The sequence below is a fragment of the Oncorhynchus keta genome, chromosome 35, assembly GCF_023373465.1.
Source record: "Oncorhynchus keta strain PuntledgeMale-10-30-2019 chromosome 35, Oket_V2, whole genome shotgun sequence".
NCBI lineage: Eukaryota > Metazoa > Chordata > Actinopteri > Salmoniformes > Salmonidae > Oncorhynchus > Oncorhynchus keta.
This window is the reverse complement of record NC_068455.1, coordinates 15,926,932-15,947,080: the sequence shown is the minus strand read 5'-3', so window position 1 is coordinate 15,947,080 and position 20,149 is coordinate 15,926,932. Positions and strand designations below refer to the sequence as shown.

General features: G+C 46.4%; 1 protein-coding gene across 1 annotated transcript in view; it reads right to left on the bottom strand.

The window, feature by feature from the left end:
• Nucleotides 1–13,257, bottom strand: part of LOC118378258 (nesprin-3-like) — a 79,190-nt gene extending 65,933 nt beyond the window's left edge. Inside the window, exons 1-2 of the mRNA XM_052495867.1 lie at nucleotides 13,094–13,257; nucleotides 9,984–10,147 (exon numbers count right to left, since the gene is read on the bottom strand). Coding sequence (XP_052351827.1) covers nucleotides 9,984–10,133 — 150 coding nt within the window. The 5' untranslated portion in view covers nucleotides 10,134–10,147; nucleotides 13,094–13,257. The remainder of the gene's footprint in view (nucleotides 1–9,983; nucleotides 10,148–13,093) is intronic.
• Between the last annotated feature and the right edge of the window lie 6,892 nt (nucleotides 13,258–20,149).

Below are 20,149 nucleotides of genomic sequence, written 5' to 3'. Positions count from 1 at the left end.
ACCTCAATACAAAAACACACCACAAAATAAACCCATGTCACACCCTGGCCTGACCAAATAAAGAAAGAAAACACAAAATACTAAGACCAGACAGTGAGACCCAATCATTCTGCAGTGATATGCCATCCCATCTGGTTTGAGCAGTGAGACTATAATTTCTTTTTCAACTGGACATTGACCTGAGACCCAACCCAGGCTGTGACAGGCTAGAGAACAGGAGACCCATGGAGTGCTGCATCAGATGACCTGGCCTCAGAGAATTGACCCAACCCAACACAACTTGAGATAGGCTCAGGATGAGTTGAACAGCAGAGTGAAGGAAAAAAGCCTAACAAGTGCTCAGCATGGCTCAGAAGACTGTGAGACCCAACCCTAACTTTTATAACGGAATTTGAATGTTTGGTCTCAACCTGTCAAAGACGAGGAATAGGCAAAGCATAAATAACTTGGCTACATGAAGAAATATTTAATGTAGCTGACAAAGAGAGACAGTGAGACCCAACCTAAAACTACTGACCATCAGAGAGACAGTTCCTACCTTGTCACAATAACCCTCCCTGGCAATTTCATTCATTGTTATGTCAAAAACCACCCTAACTAATTCAAAGTGCTCAGAGAATATTTATATTCTAACCCTATAAATAGAATGAATATGCTATTTCCAAGTTCACTCAAGGCTCGAGAGACTAAATCACAATTGCAACATTTGGTTAAAAATGAGACCCAACCCTAAAGAACTACTGAGAGTGAAAATGTTATCAAATGAGTGGAGGAAATGCAGAAATTGATGGAAATGCAGGAAATTTGTTTTGGTTGAAGTTGACCTGAACAGTATAAAACAAACAAAATGGAGAAAGCACCATTGAAATCACCAACCCTAAAGAACTACTGACAGGCTCAGAGAGACAGTGAGACCCAACCCTAACTAATTACTGACAGGCTCAGAGACACAGGGTGAGACCCAACCCTAACTAACTACTGACACAGGCTCAGAGAGACAGTGAGACCTAACCCTAAATAACTACTGACACAGGCTCAGAGAGACAGTGAGACCCAACCCTAAATAACTACTGACAAAGGCTCAGAGAGACAGGGTGAGACCCAACCCCAACTAATCACTGACACTCCATTCTGCTTGTTTGTTTTATCTGTCGACCCAGTTGCCTAGTCAACGCCATTTTACCTGCTGTTTGTTGTGCTAGCTGATTAGCCTCGCCTACTGTTTTTAGCTAGCTTTCCCAATTCAACACCTGTGATTACTGTATGCCTCAGCTGTATGTCTCTCCCAAATGTCAATATGCCTTGTATACTGTTGTTCAGGTTAGTTATCATTGTTTTAGTTCACAATGGAGCCCCTAGATCCACTCTGCATACCCCTGTTACCTCCTTTGTCCCACCCCTCAGACATGCGGTGACCTCACCCAACTAACTACAACCAGCATGTCCAGAGATACAACCTCTCTCATCATCACCCAGTGCCTGGGCTTACCTCCGTGAGACCCGCACCCCACCATAACCCTGTCTCAGAGAGACGCATTATGCCCTGAATATATTCTACCATGCCCAGAAACCTGCTCCTCTTATCCTCTGCCCCCAGGCTCTAGGCGACCAGTTTTGATAGCCTTTAGCCGCACCCTCATACTACTCCTTCTCTGTTCAGAGAAACGGGTGATGTGGAGGTAAACCCAGGCCCTGCATGTCCCCAGGTACCCTCATTTGTTGACTTCTGTGATCGAAAAAGTCTTGGTTTTATGCATGTCAGACATCAGAAGCCTCCTCCTAAGTTTGTTTTAGGCTCAGAGCTTTAGCACACTCTGACTAACCCTGATGTCCTTGCCGTGTCTGAATCAGGCTCAGGAAGGCCACCAAAAATGACAGGCTCAGAGATTTCCAACCCAACTATAACATCTTCCGTCAAGATAGAACTGCCAAAGGGACGGAGTCGCAGTCTACTGCAGAGATAGCCTGCAAAGTAATGTCATACTTTCCAGGTCCATACCCAAACAGTTTGAACTACTAATTTTGAAAATTACTCTCTCCAGAAACAAGTCTCTCACTGTTGCCGCCTGCTACCGACCCCAGAGTCAGCTCCCAGCTGTGCCCTGGACACCATTTGTGACATTGAGACCCCCCATCTGAGCTTCAGAGTTTGTCCTGTTAGACCCACCTAAACTGGGATATGCTCAGAGACAGTGGCAGTCCTACAATCTGAAGGCTAGAGAGATGCCCTCAATCTCACGCAAATCATCAAGGAACCCACCAAATACAACCCTAACTCTGTAAACAAGGGCACCCTCATAGACGTCATCCTGACCAACTGGCCCTCCAAATATACCTCCGCTGTCTTCACTGACCAGGATCTCAGAGAGACAGTCACTGCCTCAACCCTGTATCTACTGCCACAGGCTCAGAGAGACAAACGACCACCCCTCATCACTGTCAAACGCTCCCTAAAACACTGACAGGCTCAGAGCAGGCCTTTCTAATCGACCTGAGCCCGTGTATCCTGGAAGGACAGAGAGACAGTGACCTCATCCCGTCAGTTGAGGATGCCTGGTCATTCTTTAAAAGTAACTTCCTCACCATTTTGGATAAGCATGCTCCGTTCAAAAAACTGCAGAACCAGAGAACAGATACAGCCCTTGGTTCACCCAGACCTGACTGCCCTCGACCAGCACAAAAACATCCTGTGGCGGACTGCAATAGCATCGAATAGCCCCGTGATATGCAACTGTTCAGGCTCAAGTCAGGAACCAACTAACTACTGACACAGGCTCAGGAAAGCTAAGGCCAGCTTCTTCAGGCAAAAGTTTGCATCCTGTAGCTCCAACTCCAAAAAGTTCTGGGACACTGTGAAGTCCATGGAGGCAAGAGCACCTCCTCCCAGCTGCCCACTGCACTGAGGCTAGGAACACGGTCTCCACCGAACTAATCCATGATTATCGAAAACTTCAATAAGCACTTCTCAACGGCTGGCCATGCCTTCCGCCTGGCTACTCCAACCTCGGCCAACAGCTCCGCCCCCCCGTAGTTCCTCACCCAAGCCTCTCAGGTTCTCCTTTACCCAAATCCAGATAGCAGATGTTCTGAAAGAGCTGCAAAACCTGGACCCGTACAAATCAGCTGGGCTTGACAATCTGGACCCAACCCTATTTCTGAAACTATCTGCCGCCATTGTCGCAACCCCTATCAGGCCAGCCTGTTCAACCTCTCTTTCATATCAGGCTGAGATCCCCAAGGATTGAACAGGCTCAGAGAGACATCCCCCCTTCAAAGGAGGAGACACCCTGGACCCAAACTGCTGATAGGCCTATATCCAGTGAGACCTGCCCTGCCTATCTAAGGTCTTGAAAGCCAAGTCAACAAACAGGTCACTGACCAGGCTCAGAGAGACAGTGAGACCCACCTTCTCCTGCTGTGCAATCTGGTTTAACCTGACCGGCTCAGAGGGTGCACCTCAGCCACACTCAGGCTACTAAATTATATCATAACCGCCATCGATAAAAACTACTGACAGTACTGTGCAGCCGTCTTCATCGACCTAACTAATTACTGACGCCAGAGGCTTTCGACTCTGTCAATCACCAAATTCTTACACAGGCAGACTCAACAGCCTCGGTTTTTTCAGATGACTGCCTTGCCTGGTTCAAATTACTTTGCAGACAGAGTTCAGTGTGTCAAATCAGAGGAGACATGCTGTCCCAACCCTAAATAACTCTGACTAGGCTCAGAGTGCCACAGGAGACCCAACCCTAAAGAACTCTGGGCCGGCTCTTTTCTCTGTGATACCCAACCCAATGATGTTGCTCTTGCTGCAGAGGGCAGGATCCACCTCTACTGACACAGAGACAGTGAGACCAACCTAACTAACTACTGACCCAGGCTCAGAGAGACACTGTGCTACCAAACCTCCAAACGACACAGGCTTCAATGCCATACAGCACTCCTTCCGTGGCCTCAGACTGCTCTTAAACGGCTCAGAGTAAAACCAAATGCATGCTTTTCAACTCAGAGAGCTGCCTGCACCCGCATGCCCGACTAGCATCACCACCCTGGATGGTTCCAACCTTGAATATGTGGACATCTATAAGTACCTAGGTGTCTGGCTAGACTGCAAACTCTCCTTCCAGACTCAGAGAAACATCTCCAATCAAAAATCAAAGGCTCAGAGAGCTTTCTAGACCCAACCCTAACTAAGTACTGACACTCAGAGCTGCCCAAGCTAACTACCCTGAGGCTAGAAACAGTGAGACCCAACCCTAACTAATCCTCGACTTCAGAGCGATGTCATCTACAAAATGGCTCAGAGAGACAGTGCTCAGCAAACTGGATGCAGTCTATCACAGTGCCATCCGTTTTGTCACTAAAGCAGTGAGACCCACCACTAAATAACTACTGACACAGGCTCTAGAGACGGCTGGCCCCACCTACATATTCGTGCCAGACCCACTGGCCCAACCTAAATCATTTACAAGTCCATGCTAGGTAAAGCTCCGCCTTATCTCAGTTCACTGGTCACGATGGCAAGACCCATCCGTAGCACGCACAGGCTCAGAGAGACAGGTGAGACCTCACCCTGAACATCCTCAAAGCCAGACACCTCATTTGGCCGGCTTTCGTTCCAGTACTCTGCTGCCTGTGACTGGAGCAATTGCAAAAATAACTACTGACAGGCTGAGAGACTTTTATCTCCCCTCACCAACTACAAACATCAGGCTAGAGAGCAGCTAACCCAACCCTGCAGCTGTACATAGTCTATAGGTAAATAGCTCACCCTTTTCACCTACCTCAGAGAGACTGTTTTTATACTGTTTTTATTTAAATTACTTTTCTGCTCTTTTGCACACCAATATCCAACCAATATCTCTACCTGGCTAGAGAGACATGCCCATCTGATCATTTATCACTCAGTGTTAATCTGAAGACAGTATTATTCCCTACCTCCTCATGCCTTTTGCACACATTGTATATAGATTGCCCATTTTTTTCTACTGTGTTATTGACTTGAGAATTGTTTACTCCATGTGTAACTCTGTTGTCTGTTCACACTGCTAACTTTATCTTGACCAGGCTCAGAGAGACAAATGAGAACTTGTTCTCAACTAGCCTACCTGGTTAAATAAAGGTGAGATAAAAAATAAAAAACTACTGATAGGCTCAGAGAGACAGTGAGACCCAACCCTAAAGAACTACTGACAGGCTCAGAGAGACAGTGAGACCCAACCCTAAAGAACTACTGACAGGCTCAGAGAGACAGTGAGACCCAACCCTAACTAATTACTGACAGGCTCAGAGAAACAGTGAGACCCAACCCTAAATAACTACTGACACAGGCTCAGAGAGACAGGGTGAGTCCCAAACCCCAAATAAGTACTGACACAGGCTCAGAGAGACAGTGAGACTCAACCCTAAATAACTACTGACACAGGCTCAGAGAGACATGGTGAGACCCAACCCTAACTAAGTACTGACACAGGCTCAGAGAGACAGTGAGACCCAACCCTAACTAACTACTGACACAGGCTCAGAGAGACAGTGAGACCCAACCCTAAATAACTACTGACAGGCTCAGAGAGACAGGGTGAGACCCAACCCTAACTAACTACTGACAGGCTCAGAGAGACAGTGAGACCCAACCCTAAAGAACTACTGACAGGCTCAGAGAGACAGTGAGACCCAACCCTAACTAACTACTGACACAGGCTCAGAGAGACAGTGAGACCCAACCCTAAATAACTACTGACACAGGCTCAGAGAGACAGTGAGACCCAACCCTAAATAACTACTGACACAGGCTCAGAGAGACAGTGAGACCCAACCCTAAATAACTACTGACACAGGCTCAGAGAGACAGGGTGAGACCCAACCCTAACTAACTACTGACACGGGCTCAGAGAGACAGTGAGACCCAACCCTAACTAACTACTGATAGGCTCAGAGAGACAGTGAGACCCAACCCTAACTAATTACTGACAGGCTCAGAGAGACAGTGAGACCCAACCCTAACTAACTACTGACAGGCTCAGAGAGACAGTGAGACCCAACCCTAAAGAACTACTGACAGGCTCAGAGAGACAGTGAGACCCAACCCTAACTAACTACTGACAGGCTCAGAGAGACAGTGAGACCCAACCCTAACTAACTACTGACAGGCTCAGAGAGACAGTGAGACCCAACCCTAAATAACTACTGACACAGGCTCAGAGAGACAGTGAGACCCAACCCTAAAGAACTACTGACACAGGCTCAGAGAGACAGTGAGACCCAACCCTAAAGAACTACTGACAGGCTCAGAGAGACAGGGTGAGACCCAACCCTAAATAACTACTGACACAGGCTCAGAGAGACAGTGAGACCCAACCCTAAAGAACTACTGACACAGGCTCAGAGAGACAGTGAGACCCAACCCTAAAGAACTACTGACAGGCTCAGAGAGACAGTGAGACCCAACCCTAAAGACTACTGACAGGCTCAGAGAGACAGTGAGACCCAACCCTAACTAATTACTGACAGGCTCAGAGAGACAGTGAGACCCAACCCTAAATAACTACTGACACAGGCTCAGAGAGACAGTGAGACCCAACCCTAAATAACTACTGACACAGGCTCAGAGAGACAGTGAGACCCAACCCTAACTAACTACTGACACAGGCTCAGAGAGACAGTGAGACCCAACCCTAACTAACTACTGACAGGCTCAGAGAGACAGTGAGACCCAACCCTAAATAACTACTGACACAGGCTCAGAGAGACAGTGAGACCCAACCCTAAAGAACTACTGACAGGCTCAGAGAGACAGGGTGAGACCCAACCCTAACTAAGTACTGACTAAGGCTCAGAGAGACAGTGAGACCCAACCCTAACTTACTACTGACAGGCTCAGAGAGACAGTGAGACCCAACCCTAACTAATTACTGACAGGCTCAGAGAGACAGTGAGACCCAACCCTAAATAACTACTGACACAGGCTCAGAGAGACAGTGAGACCCAACCCTAAATAACTACTGACTCAGGCTCAGAGAGACAGTGAGACCCAACCCTAAAGAACTACTGACAGGCTCAGAGAGACAGGGTGAGACCCAACCCTAACTAAGTACTGACTAAGGCTCAGAGAGACAGTGAGACCCAACCCTAACTAACTACTGACACAGGCTCAGAGAGACAGTGAGACCCAACCCTAAAGAACTACTGACAGGCTCAGAGAGACAGGGTGAGACCCAACCCTAACTAAGTACTGACTAAGGCTCAGAGAGACAGTGAGACCCAACCCTAACTAACTACTGACAGGCTCAGAGAGACAGTGAGACCCAACCCTAACTAACTACTGACAGGCTCAGAGAGACAGTGAGACCCAACCCTAAATAACTACTGACACAGGCTCAGAGAGACAGTGAGACCCAACCCTAAAGAACTACTGACAGGCTCAGAGAGACAGTGAGACCCAACCCTAAATAACTACTGACACAGGCTCAGAGAGACAGTGAGACCCAACCCTAAATAACTACTGACACAGGCTCAGAGAGACAGGGTGAGACCCAACCCTAACTAACTACTGACACAGGCTCAGAGAGACACTGAGACCCAACCCTAAATAACTACTGACACAGGCTCAGAGAGACAGTGAGACTCAACCCTAAATAATTACTGACAGGCTCAGAGAGACAGTGAGACCCAACCCTAAATAACTACTGACACAGGCTCAGAGAGACAGTGAGACCCAACCCTAACTAAGTACTGACACAGGCTCAGAGAGACAGGGTGAGACCCAACCCTAACTTACTACTGACACAGGCTCAGAGAGACAGTGAGACCCAACCCTAACTAACTACTGACAGGCTCAGAGAGACAGTGAGACCCAACCCTAACTAACTACTGACAAGCTCAGAGAGACAGTGAGACCCAACCCTAAAGAACTACTGACAGGCTCAGAGAGACAGTGAGACCCAACCCTAACTAACTACTGACACAGGCTCAGAGAGACAGGGTGAGACCCAACCCTAAAGAACTACTGACACAGGCTCAGAGAGACAGTGAGACCCAACCCTAACTAACTACTGACAGGCTCAGAGAGACAGTGAGACCCAACCCTAACTAACTACTGACACAGGCTCAGAGAGACAGGGTGAGACCCAACTCTAACTAACTACTGACAGGCTTAGAGAGACAGTGAGACCCAACCTTAACTAAGTACTGACAGGCTCAGAGAAACAGGGTGAGACCCAACTCTGTCTCTCTGAGCCTGTGTCAGTAGTAGTTAGTAGTGTCAGGAGTAGTTAGTAGTGTCAGTAGTAGTTAGTAGTGTCAGGAGTAGTTAATAGTGTCAGGAGTAGTTAATAGTGTCAGGAGTAGTTAGTAGTGTCAGGAGTAGTTAGTAGTGTCAGGAGTAGTTAGTAGTGTCAGGAGTAGTTAGTAGTGTCAGTGGTTGGTTGTGTCAGTGGTTGGTTGTGTCAGTGGTTGGTTGTGTCAGTGGTTGGTAGTGTCAGTGGTTGGTTGTGTCAGTGGTTGGTTGTGTCAGTGGTTGGTTGTGTCAGTGGTTGGTTGTGTCAGTGGTTGGTTGTGTCAGTGGTTGGTTGTGTCAGTGTGGTTGGTTGTGTCAGTGGTTGGTAGTGGTTAGTAGTGTCAGTGGTTGGTTGTATCAGTGGTTGGTAGTGGTTGGTTGTGTCAGTGGTTGGTAGTGTCAGTGGTTGGTAGTGGTTGGTAGTGTCAGTGGTTGGTAGTGGTTGGTTGTGTCAGTGGTTGGTTGTGTCAGTGGTTGGTTGTATCAGTGGTTGGTTGTGTCAGTGGTTGGTTGTGTCAGTGGTTGGTAGTGTCAGTGGTTGGTAGTGTTGGTTGTGTCAGTGGTTGGTTGTGTCAGTGGTTGGTTGTGTCAGTGGTTGGTTGTGTCAGTGGTTGGTTGGTAGTGTCAGTGTGCTGGTTGTGTCAGTGGTTGGTTGTGTCAGTGGTTGGTAGTGTCAGTGGTTGGTAGTGTCAGTGGTTGGTTGTGTCAGTGGTTGGTAGTGTTGTGTCAGTGGTTGGTTGTGTGGTTAGTTTGTGTCAGTGGTTGGTTGTGTCAGTGGTGGTTGTGTCAGTGGTTGGTTGTGTCAGTGGTTGGTTGTGTCAGTGGTTGGTAGTGTCAGTGGTTGGTAGTGGTTGGTTGTGTCAGTGGTTGGTAGTGTCAGTGGTTGGTAGTGTCAGTGGTTGGTAGTGTCAGTGGTTGGTTGGTGTCAGTGGTTGGTTGGTTGTTGGTCAGTGGTTGGTTGTGTCAGTGGTTGGTTGTGTCAGTGGTTGGTTGTGTCAGTGGTTGGTTGTATCAGTGGTTGGTGGTTGGTTGTGTCAGTGGTTGGTTGTGTCAGTGGTTGGTTGTGTCAGTGGTTGGTTGTGTCAGTGGTTGGTTGTGTCAGTGGTTGGTAGTGTCAGTGGTTGGTAGTGTCAGTGGTTGGTAGTGTCAGTGGTTGGTTGTGTCAGTGGTTGGTTGTGTCAGTGGTTGGTTGTGTCAGTGGTTGGTTGTGTCAGTGGTTGGTTGTGTCAGTGGTTGGTTGTGTCAGTGGTTGTCAGTGGTTGGTTGTGTCAGTGGTTGGTTGTGTCAGTGGTTGGTTGTGTCAGTGGTTGGTTGTGTCAGTAGTTAGTAGTGTCAGTGGTTGGTTGTGTCAGTGGTTGGTTGTGTCAGTGGTTGGTTGTGTCAGTGGTTGGTGTTGGTTGGTTGTGTAGTGGTTGGTTGTGTCAGTGGTTGGTTGTGTCAGTGGTTGGTTGTGTCAGTGGTTGGTTGTGTCAGTGGTTGGTTGTGTCAGTGGTTGGTTGTGTCAGTAGTTAGTAGTGTCAGTGGTTGGTTGTGTCAGTGGTTGGTTGTGTCAGTGGTTGGTTGTGTCAGTGGTTGGTTGTGTCAGTGGTTGGTTGTGTCAGTGGTTGGTTGTGTCAGTGGTTGGTTGTGTCAGTGGTTGGTTGTGTCAGTGGTTGGTTGTGTCAGTGGTTGGTTGTGTCAGTAGTTGTTTAAGGTTGGGTCTCACCTCTGTCTCTCTGAGTCTGGCCTCCAGGGCAGCCCGGGGGCCCTGGGTGTTGTCGTTGAGCCGGAGCCGCTCCTGGACGGCCTTCATCCAGGACATAGCTGCCTCCAGGCTCTCCCTAAACAGGATCTCCTGCTGCTCCTGATGAGTCATCTGGACACACCAGCCTGTGGAGGAGAGGAGAGACATTTAAACAGGCATTTGAAAAACAACAGCCACCCCGCCACGTGTTTTGGTAAAAAGCTGAATAATGGGGCTAAAGAAATAACCACTCTCAAATTCTGCCTGTGGTGAAGTAGAGAGAATATATGTATTCAAAAGTAAGTGTGTGTGTGTGTGTGTGTGTGTGTGTGTGTGTGTGTGTGTAGAGTCCATTAGAAACAGAAAGCTTTTGTCAGATGATCAACTGGAGATAGACTACCACCAACAACACAGAAGTATAGAAGTGATACTGCTGCATGTCTTTTTTTCCTCATGTTGCAACCAACTGGCTCACAGCTGTAAATTATGGATGTTCAGAATAGGTATTTTATTTATTTTTTATTTCACCTTTATTTAACCAGGTAGGCTAGTTGAGAACAAGTTCTCATTTGCAACTGCGACCTGGCCAAGATAAAGCATAGCAGTGTGAACAGACAACACAGAGTTACACATGGAGTAAACAATTAACAAGTCAATAACACAGTAGAAAAAAAGGGGAGTCTATATACAATGTGTGCAAAAGGCATGAGGAGGTAGGCAAATAATTACAATATTGCAGATTAACACTGGAGTGATACATGATCAGATGATCATGTACAGGTGGAGATATTGGTGTGCAAAAGAGCAGAAAAGTAAATAAATAAAAACTGTAGGGATGAGGTAGGTGAAAATGGGTGGGCTATTTACCAATAGACTATGTACAGCTGCAGCGATCGGTTAGCTGCTCAGATAGCTGATGTTTGAAGTTGGTGAGGGAGATAAAAGTCTCCAACTTCAGCGATTTTTGCAATTCGTTCCAGTCACAGGCAGCAGAGTATCAGTCAAAAGTTTGGACACACCTACTCATTCAAGGGTCTTTCTTTATTTTTACTACTTCTACATTGTAAAATAATAGTTGAAGACATCAAAACTATGAAATAACACATATGGAATCATGTAGTAACCAATAAAGTGTTAAATCAAAATATATTTTATATTTGAGATTCTTCAAAGTAGCCACCCTTCGCCTTGATGACAGCTTTGCACAGTCTTGGCATTCTCTCAACCAGCTTCATGAGGTAGTCACCAAGAAGGCATAACAATTAACAGGTGTGCCTTGTTAAAAGTTAATTTGTGGAATTTCATTCCCTCTTAACACATTTGAGCCACTCAGTTGTGCTGTGACAAGGTAGGGGTGGTATACAGACAGAAGATAGCTCTATTTGATAAAATACCAAGTCCATATTATGGCAAGAACAGCTCAAATTAGCAAAGAGAAATGACAGACTTGGTCATTAACCAAATAGGGCTGTCTTCTGTATACCACCCCTACCATGTCACAACACAACTGATTGGCTCATTAAAAATTAAATAAATTCCACAAATTAACTCTTAACAAGGAACATCTGTTAACTGAAATGTATTCCAGGTGACGACCTCATGAAGCTGGTTGAGACAATGCCAAGAGTGTGCAAAGCTGTCATCAATGCAAAGGGTGGCTACTTTGAAGAATCTCCAATATAAAATATATTTTGATTTGTTTAACACTTTTTTGGTTACTACATGATTGTATATGTGTTATTTCATTGTTTTTATGTCTTCATTACTTTTCTACAACGTGGAAAATAGTACAAATAAAGAAAAACCCTTGAATGAGTTAGGTGTGTCCAAACTTTTGACTGGTGCTGTAGATACTTGAGTAAAACTACACAACATCACTAGCTAGATCTAGGCCTACTTCTCGGCTCCACGGTTTCTTCAGAGAAGACATAGCATTACTATACTTGGGAGGATCGCTCACACAGCCTACATAACACACCTGGTCTGATCAAAGAACACACCACAAAATGAATCATTGAAGGGTGTAATCAACATACTTCGGTCAGTGCTGCACTGTTGCATCCGGCTATGAAGGAATGAGGGTGGTGCATTAAAGCATACCTATGACCAATTAGCATACTGTGGAATGTGAACTTAAAATCTACCTACCCCACCCAACAATGACGTTGTCGTGTAATGAGGTGTTATCAATGTATTTGACATGATTGTCTGTATGATTGAAAAAGACAGTGCTTTCAATGTTTCTACTACTCTCCCAAGGTAAGGATATATGATAAAATAATAGAATAGAATGCATTGCAGGCCCAGTCATGACAATACATTGTTAGGAATGATAGGAATGAAAGAAGGGCGGTTTGAAGGGCACCGCAGGGAAGACACAAAATCGGGCAGATTGAGGAATTTTCCTGCATGACTCATTTTCCCCCACCACAAAATTCCCCATAATAAGCCCCAAGTTCCTGTCTACAGCGAATCTTCTAATATTCTATATGAATGCAGAATAACATGAACAAAACCATACAATAGTAATTAATGCGATATTTTAATGGATGAACTAAACTTACCGATGTCCCAAAACCAAGAATAATCAAGTCTAATAGACAAACATAAAAAGTGTATTTTGAGAGTTTACAAGTAGGCTGCGCCCCTCCCCTCCTCGCGACATCTACTGTCTGACAGCTCGTGCTTCGTAAACGTAAATAAACTCGCGACACGACTTCTTCAAGGCTCCATTGTATCAATCTCAGACGGCGTTATAAATATGTGTTGACTGAGACGAGCTGCATTGGACCGAAGAAGTCCAAAGAACTTTTATGGAAATAGTAGAATAACGACTGAAGCAGAAATCTATTTCGGGACGTTTGTAAACCTTTATAGCTATAACCAAAGAGGTTTGAAATGAAAACGTTTGATATTGGGATATAACCTATAGGGATATACATACTATTCCTAGGCTAGGCCTACTGTAGTCGGACAAAGTTATCTTGTAACGATGGAGTCCATCATTTGTCATGCTCTTTTCTGTACAAATATCCATAACACAAACTGCCCTATCGAAATAATAGTCGATATGAAATGAAGAACCGACTTACCGATACCTGTGCATCTGGTGAAAGTTGCAACTAGCGTGCCAGAACACAAATGGGCTGATATGTACTGTAAACTTATAGCATACGCAGGAAGTACAGGCAGAGGCCTCTAGTATAGCTGCATTGGCTGGCCGAACAGATTTAGCCCGAGAGCAGCAAATCCGCAACTGATAATCGTGGGGCGTGAGCGTCCTACGTCAACAATTCAAACTGAAAGGCGTGCCCTGGAGAGTAGACATACTGGGCGCGTTCCTCTGCCCAGACGTTGTTGACGCCTGCCAGATTTGACAAAGCCTGGAGAGGTATTTTACGTATCAGCTAACCATATGTTATAGCAATCTGAAAGTCAACAACGTAGCATGCAACCATTGGTTTTTGCGTCATAGGGGAACGCGACTGCGACCAGTGTGTGTGTGCGTGTGGCCTACTGTAAATCGTGTGATGAATCGGTGTATAGTCTCTGAACAGTTGGAATTATTGCTTACACAATTGTCATTTGAAAATAATTTCAAACAGCAACATTTAGCATGAAACAGGTGTAATCAATATTTTATTACAACCAAATTATACAATACATTATTTTATTCTCATCATCACAATATCCACATGGAGTAATGCAGGAAAATGTATTCCTTTATCGACTCCTCTATTCAAAATGGAATGGCAAAAGTAGTGTATGGCTTCACAAAACGTGTTCTGTAAACTGTTGTCTGGTGACGAAATAACCTGCAGCTGCATCTATTTAAAGTAACTTTCTGTCCACAGTTTGACACAAAACTACAGTTTACTGAAAGTAGTTGAATTCCAGTTATTCACCTGACTAATAAAGACTCAAGTGGTCAATTAACAATACTGTACATTTAAGAAGATATCAATGCTTCTATCCCAAATGGCATCCTATTCCCTACATAGTGCACTACTTTTTATCAGAGCACATGGGCCCTGGGACATCTTATCTCAAGCCATGTGCTGTTGTTGCTCTACAGTAGCTTGTTAAGGTATGAAGGCTGATGGCATAGGACACCTCAGAAGTTTTGAAATTCCACACCTTCATTCCACTAACCTTCATGAAGTGCCACAGTGGCACAAAATAACATTTGTTTTTAGATGTATATACATTGTAGGCCTACATTATTTTGTACAATGGCATGTAATCCATACAATGTGACCATATTATATTATGTGATGTATCAGAAAAAAGAAAATGCATATCTATACATGATTTCTCAGCTTTACTTAATACATTAGGTTACGCATGAGCTTATAACTGAAGATGTTTCCCGTTTGAAATGCTCTACGTTGTTGTGCTTTAAGAAGTACACAGCTGTTTTAGCACCTCTGAGAAAGACATTACCTGAACCACAAACCATTATTATATATTATATTACATACATTTCACATACATACAGTACCAGTCAAAAGTTTAGACACACCTAAACATTCAAGGGTTTTTCATTATTTTTACTATTTTCTATATAGTAGAGTAACACATATGGAACAATTTAGTAACCAAAAAAGTGTTGAACAAATCAAAATATATTTTATATTTGAGATTCTTCAAAGTAGCCATCCTTTGCCTTGATGGCAGCTTTGCACACTCTTGACCTTCTCTCAACCAGCTTAATGAGGTAGTCACCTGGAATGCATAACATTAACATGTGTGCCTTGTTAAAGTTAATTTGTGGAAATTCTTTCCTTCTTAATGCGTTTGAGCCAATCAGTTGTATTGTGACAAGGTAGGGGTGGTATACAGAAGATAGCTCTATTTGGAAAAAGACCAAGTCCATATTATGGCAAGAACAGCTCAAATAAGCAAAGAGAAACGACAGTCCATCATTACTTTAAGACATGAAGGTCAGTCAATACGGAAAATTCCAAGAACTTTGAAAGTTTCTTCAAGTGCAGTCGCAAAAAACATCCAACGCTATGATGAAACTGGCTCTCGTGAGGACCACCACAGGAAAGGAAGACCCAGAGTTACCTCTGCTGTATAGGATATGTTCATTAGAATTAACTGCACATCAGATTGCAGCCCAAATGAATGCTTCACAGAGTTCAAGTGACACATCTCAACATCAACAGTTCATAGGAGACTGCTTAAACCATTTGAGATTTTTGGTACCAACCACCGTGTCTTTGTGAGACGCAGAGTAGGTGAATTGCTGATGTCCGCATGTGTACATCAAGGCATCAACATCAAGGCGGTGGCCCGTTCCTGTAGGTTCATGCTCTACAACATCCGCAGAGTACGACCCTGCCTCACACAGGAAGCGGCGCAGGTCCTAATCCAGGCATTTGTCATCTCCCGTCTGGATTACTGCAACTCGCTGTTGGCTGGGCTCCCTGCCTGTGCCATTAAACCCCTACAACTCATCCAGAACGCCGCAGCCCGTCTGGTGTTCAACCTTCCCAAGTTCTCTCACGTCACCCCGCTCCTCCGCTCTCTCCACTGGCTTCCAGTTGAAGCTCGCATCCGCTACAAGACCATGGTGCTTGCCTACGGAGCTGTGAGGGGAACGGCACCTCAGTACCTCCAGGCTCTGATCAGGCCCTACACCCAAACAAGGGCGCTGCGTTCATCCACCTCTGGCTTGCTCGCCTCCCTACCACTGAGGAAGTACAGTTCCCGCTCAGCCCAGTCAAAACTGTTCGCTGCTCTGGCTCCCCAATGGTGGAACACACTCCCTCACGACGCCAGGACAGCGGAGTCAATCACCACCTTCCGGAGACACCTGAAACCCCACCTCTTTAAGGAATACCTAGGATAGGATAAAGTAATCCTTCTCACCCCCCTTAAAAGATTTAGATGCACTATTGTAAAGTGGCTGTTCCACTGGATGTCATAAGGTGAATGCACCAATTTGTAAGTCGCTCTTGATAAGAGCGTCTGCTAAATGACTTAAATGTAAATGTAAATGTGTAGTTCCCACCATAAAGCATAAAGGAGGAGGTTTGGGGGTGCTCTGCTGGTGACACTGTTGAATTCAAGAAACACTTAACCAGCATGGCTACCACAGCATTCTGCATCGATACGCCATCTCATCTGGTTTGCGCTTAGTGGCACTATAATTTGTTTTTGAACAGGACAATGACCCAAATCACACCTCCAGGCTGTGTAAGTGTCACACTCTGATCTGTTTCACCGGTCTTTGTGCTTGTCTCCACCCCCCTTCTGGTGTCGCCCATCACCCCATTATCCTGTGTATTTATACCTGTGTTCTCTGTTTGTCTGTTGCCAGTTTGTCTTGTCAGGTCTTACCAGCATGCTTTCCTGTCTTCCTTTTTCTGATGTTGTTTCCCTCATAGCCTTGACGATCTGGATCGATGGGCGGCTACGAGAACGTAGGAGGAAGAGGGAATCTGTGCCCAGTCACTCTTGCCCGCCCTCGAATCCCGGAGACCACCGAAGTCTACATGTCCGAGTGAACCCGATGTCACCCGAGTTCTCTCGTGAATCACAGAGGGCTGCCGACTAGCCTCCTTCGGAGCCCATGCAACTGGGCTGGGCTAAATTGTCTCCGGCTGAGTGCATACACAGACTTAACACCCAGAGCTGTCTATATTGTGGAGCTACGGGACATTTCTTAGCTACCTGCCCATTAAAAACCCACGCTCATCAAGTAGGTACGAGTACGCTGGTGAGCCGTACCGTGTGTTTCCCATCCTCCATTGCTCGTACATCTCTCCATGCTTCCCTGTTGTGGGGTGACCAGTCCAAATCTAACCGCGTTTTCATTGACTCTTGGGGTCGACGAGAGCTTTTTAGACGCTACCCTTGTGTTGGAGCTGGGAATCCCCACACGAACCCTCTCCATTCCCATGGACATGGAAGACATGGCATTGGAAGGGCACTCTATTGGCAGAGTCACCCACATTACATTTCCCATTAACCAGAGAGTGTCGGAAAATCACAGTAAAAGTGTGCAGTTCCTGCCCATTGAATCCCCTCATGCACCCGTGTTTTTGGGATTCTTCTGGCTCCAGAGGCACACTCCTCTGATCGACTGGTTCTATCGTGGTTTGAGCCCGTTTTGCCATGCACATTGCCTGGAGTCGGCGCTGCCTGCCCCGGGAAGTCTTCCTGTGGCTTGGGAGAAGTCCTGAACCTCTCCACCATTCCTGCGGAATACCAGGACCTCCAAGAGGTTTTCAGCAAGGCCCATGCCACCTCTCCTCTTCCGCATCGGCCATATGACTGCGCCATCGACCTTCTACCGACCTACTACACCTCCTCGGGGGCGACTTTATTCCCTGTCGGGACCGGAGACCAACGCAACGGAAAGGTATATTGAGGACTCTCTCACTGCTGGGTTTATGCGTCCCTCTTCCTCCCCCGGTGGCGCAGGGTTCTTCTTTGTGGAGAAGAAGGACAAGACCCTGCATCCGTGTATCGACTACCGGGGTCTCAATGACATTGCGGTTAAAAACCATTAACTGCTACCACTCATCTCCTCAGCTTTCGAGCCTCTCCAAGGAGTAAACATCTTCTCCAAGTTGGGCCTTCGGAAAGCATACCAACATGTTTTAAGCAGACCACCATAGTCCCTGTGCCCAAGAAAGCAAAGGTAACCTGCCTAAATGACTATTGACCCGTAGCACTCTAGTCTGTAGCCATGAAGTGCTTTTGAAAGGCTGGTCATGGCTCACATCAACACCATTATGCCAGAAACCCTAGACTCCAATTTGCATACCACCCTAACAGATCCACAGATGTTCTTTCCCACCTGGACAAAAGGAACACCTATGTGAGAATGCTATTCATTGACTACAGCTCAGCGTTCAACACCATAGTGCCCTCGAAGTTCATCACTAAGCTAAGGACCCTGGAACTAAACACCTCCCTCTAAGGATCCTGAAACTAAACACGTCCCTCTGCAACTGGTTCCTAGACTTCCTGACGTGCCGCCCCCAGGTGGTAAGGGTAGGTAACAACACATCCGCCATGCTGATCCTCAGCACAGGGGCCCCAGGGGTGCGTGCTCAGTCCCCTCCAGTACTCCCTGTTCACTCATGACTGAACGGCCAGACACGACTCCAACATTGTCATTAAGTTTGCCGATGACACAACAGTGGTAGGCCTGATCACCGACAATAACAAGACAGCCTATAGGGAGGAGGTCAGAGACCTGACCGTGTGGTGCCAGGATAACAACCTCTACCTTAATGTGATCAAGACAAAGGAGGTGATTGTGAACTACAGGAAAAAGAGGACCGAGCACGCCCCCATTCGCATCAACGGGGCTGTAGTGGAGCAGGTTGAGAGCCTCAAGTTCCTTGGTGTCCACATCACCAACAAACTAACATGGTCCAAGCACACCAAGACAATAGTGAAGAGGGCACGACAAAACCTATTCCTCCTCAGGAGACTGAAAAGATTTGGCATGGATCCTCAAAGGTTCTACAGCTGCACCATCGAGCGCATCCTGCCTAGTTGCATCATTGCCTGGTATGGCAACTGCTCGGCCTCAGACTGCAAGGCACTACAGAGGGCAGTGCGTATGGCCCAGTACATCACTGGGGCCAAGCTTCCTGCCATTCAGGACCTCTATACCAGACGGTGTCAGAGGAAGGCCCTAAAAATGGTCAAAGACTCCAGCCACCCTAGTCATAGACTGTTCTCTCTGTTACCACACGGCAAGCCAAGTCTAGGTCCAAGAGGCTTCTAAACAGCTTCTACCCCCAAGCCATAAGACTCCTGAATATCTAGTCAAATGGCTACCCAGACTATTTGCATTGCCCCCCCTTTTACACCGCTTGCCATGTGCATCATCTATGCATAGTCACTTTAATAACTCTACCTACATGTACATATTACCTCAAATACCTTGACACTCCGGTGCCCCCGCACATTGCCTCTGTACCGGTACCTCCCTGTATATAGTCTCACTATTGTTATTTTACTGCTGCTCTTTAATTACTTGTTACTTTATTTCTTATTCTTATTGATATTTGTTTTACTGCATCGTTGGTTAGGGGCTCGTAAGTAAGCATTTCACTGTAAGGTCTACTACACCTGTTGTATACGGCGCATGTGGCTAATACAATTTGATTTGATCTGATTTGGATACGGGAAGGGAATTAGTGGAAAACTGCTTTTAACACGGCTAGTGGGCACTACGAGAACCTGGTGATGCCTTTCGGACTGACCAACGTTTCCGCAGTGTTCCAGGCCCTGGTCAATTACGTGCTCCGAGACATGTTGAACCGATTTGTGTTTTTTTCCCCCTGTACGACCTCCTCATCTATTTCCGGTCAGCTCAAGAGCACATCCTCCATGTCCGACAGGTCCTCTAGCGTCTCCTGGAGAAGCAGCTGTCCATGAAGGTCGGAGAAGTGTGAGTTCCATCGCACCACCATCTCGCTCCTAGGAATCGCTGCAGGGAGTGTTCAGGTGGAACCTGACTAGTTGAGAGCGGTGGTGGTTTGGCCTCAACCCACACCCAGAGTGCAACTGCAGCCTTTCCTGGGGTTTGCCAATTACTATCGTCGTTTCATCTGGGGTTACAGCACCCTTACTTCCCCCCTCTCTGCACTAATCTCTCCCAAGGTGCCGTTCATATGGTCTCCAGCAGCTGACCGGGCATTCTCTGACCTCAAGCAGTGATCCCCTACAGCCGCCATCTTAATCCATCCGGACCCGTCCCGTCAGTTTGTGGTGGAGGTCGACACCTCGGTCATTTGAGTGGGGGCTGTCCTCTCCCAACATTCTGCCGAGGATCAGAAGCGGCATCCCTGCACCTTCCTTTCCCATCGCCTTAATCCAGCCGAGAGGAACTACGACGTAGGAAATCGAGAATTTCTTGCTGTCAAGATGGCGTTGGAGGAGTGGAGGAACTGGTTAGAAGGGGCAGAACAACCATTTTTTATGTGGACGGACCATAAGAACCTGGAATATCTCAGCACCGCCAATTGTCTCAACTCCAGGCAGGCGACTTGGGCCCTGTAATTCACTCGCTTCCATTTCACTATTTCCTACCACGTCTGTACAGGCCCTTTTACTACACCCTCGGACCCCGAGATCATTCTCTCTGCTTCCTGTCTAGCGGCTGCTATTTTCTG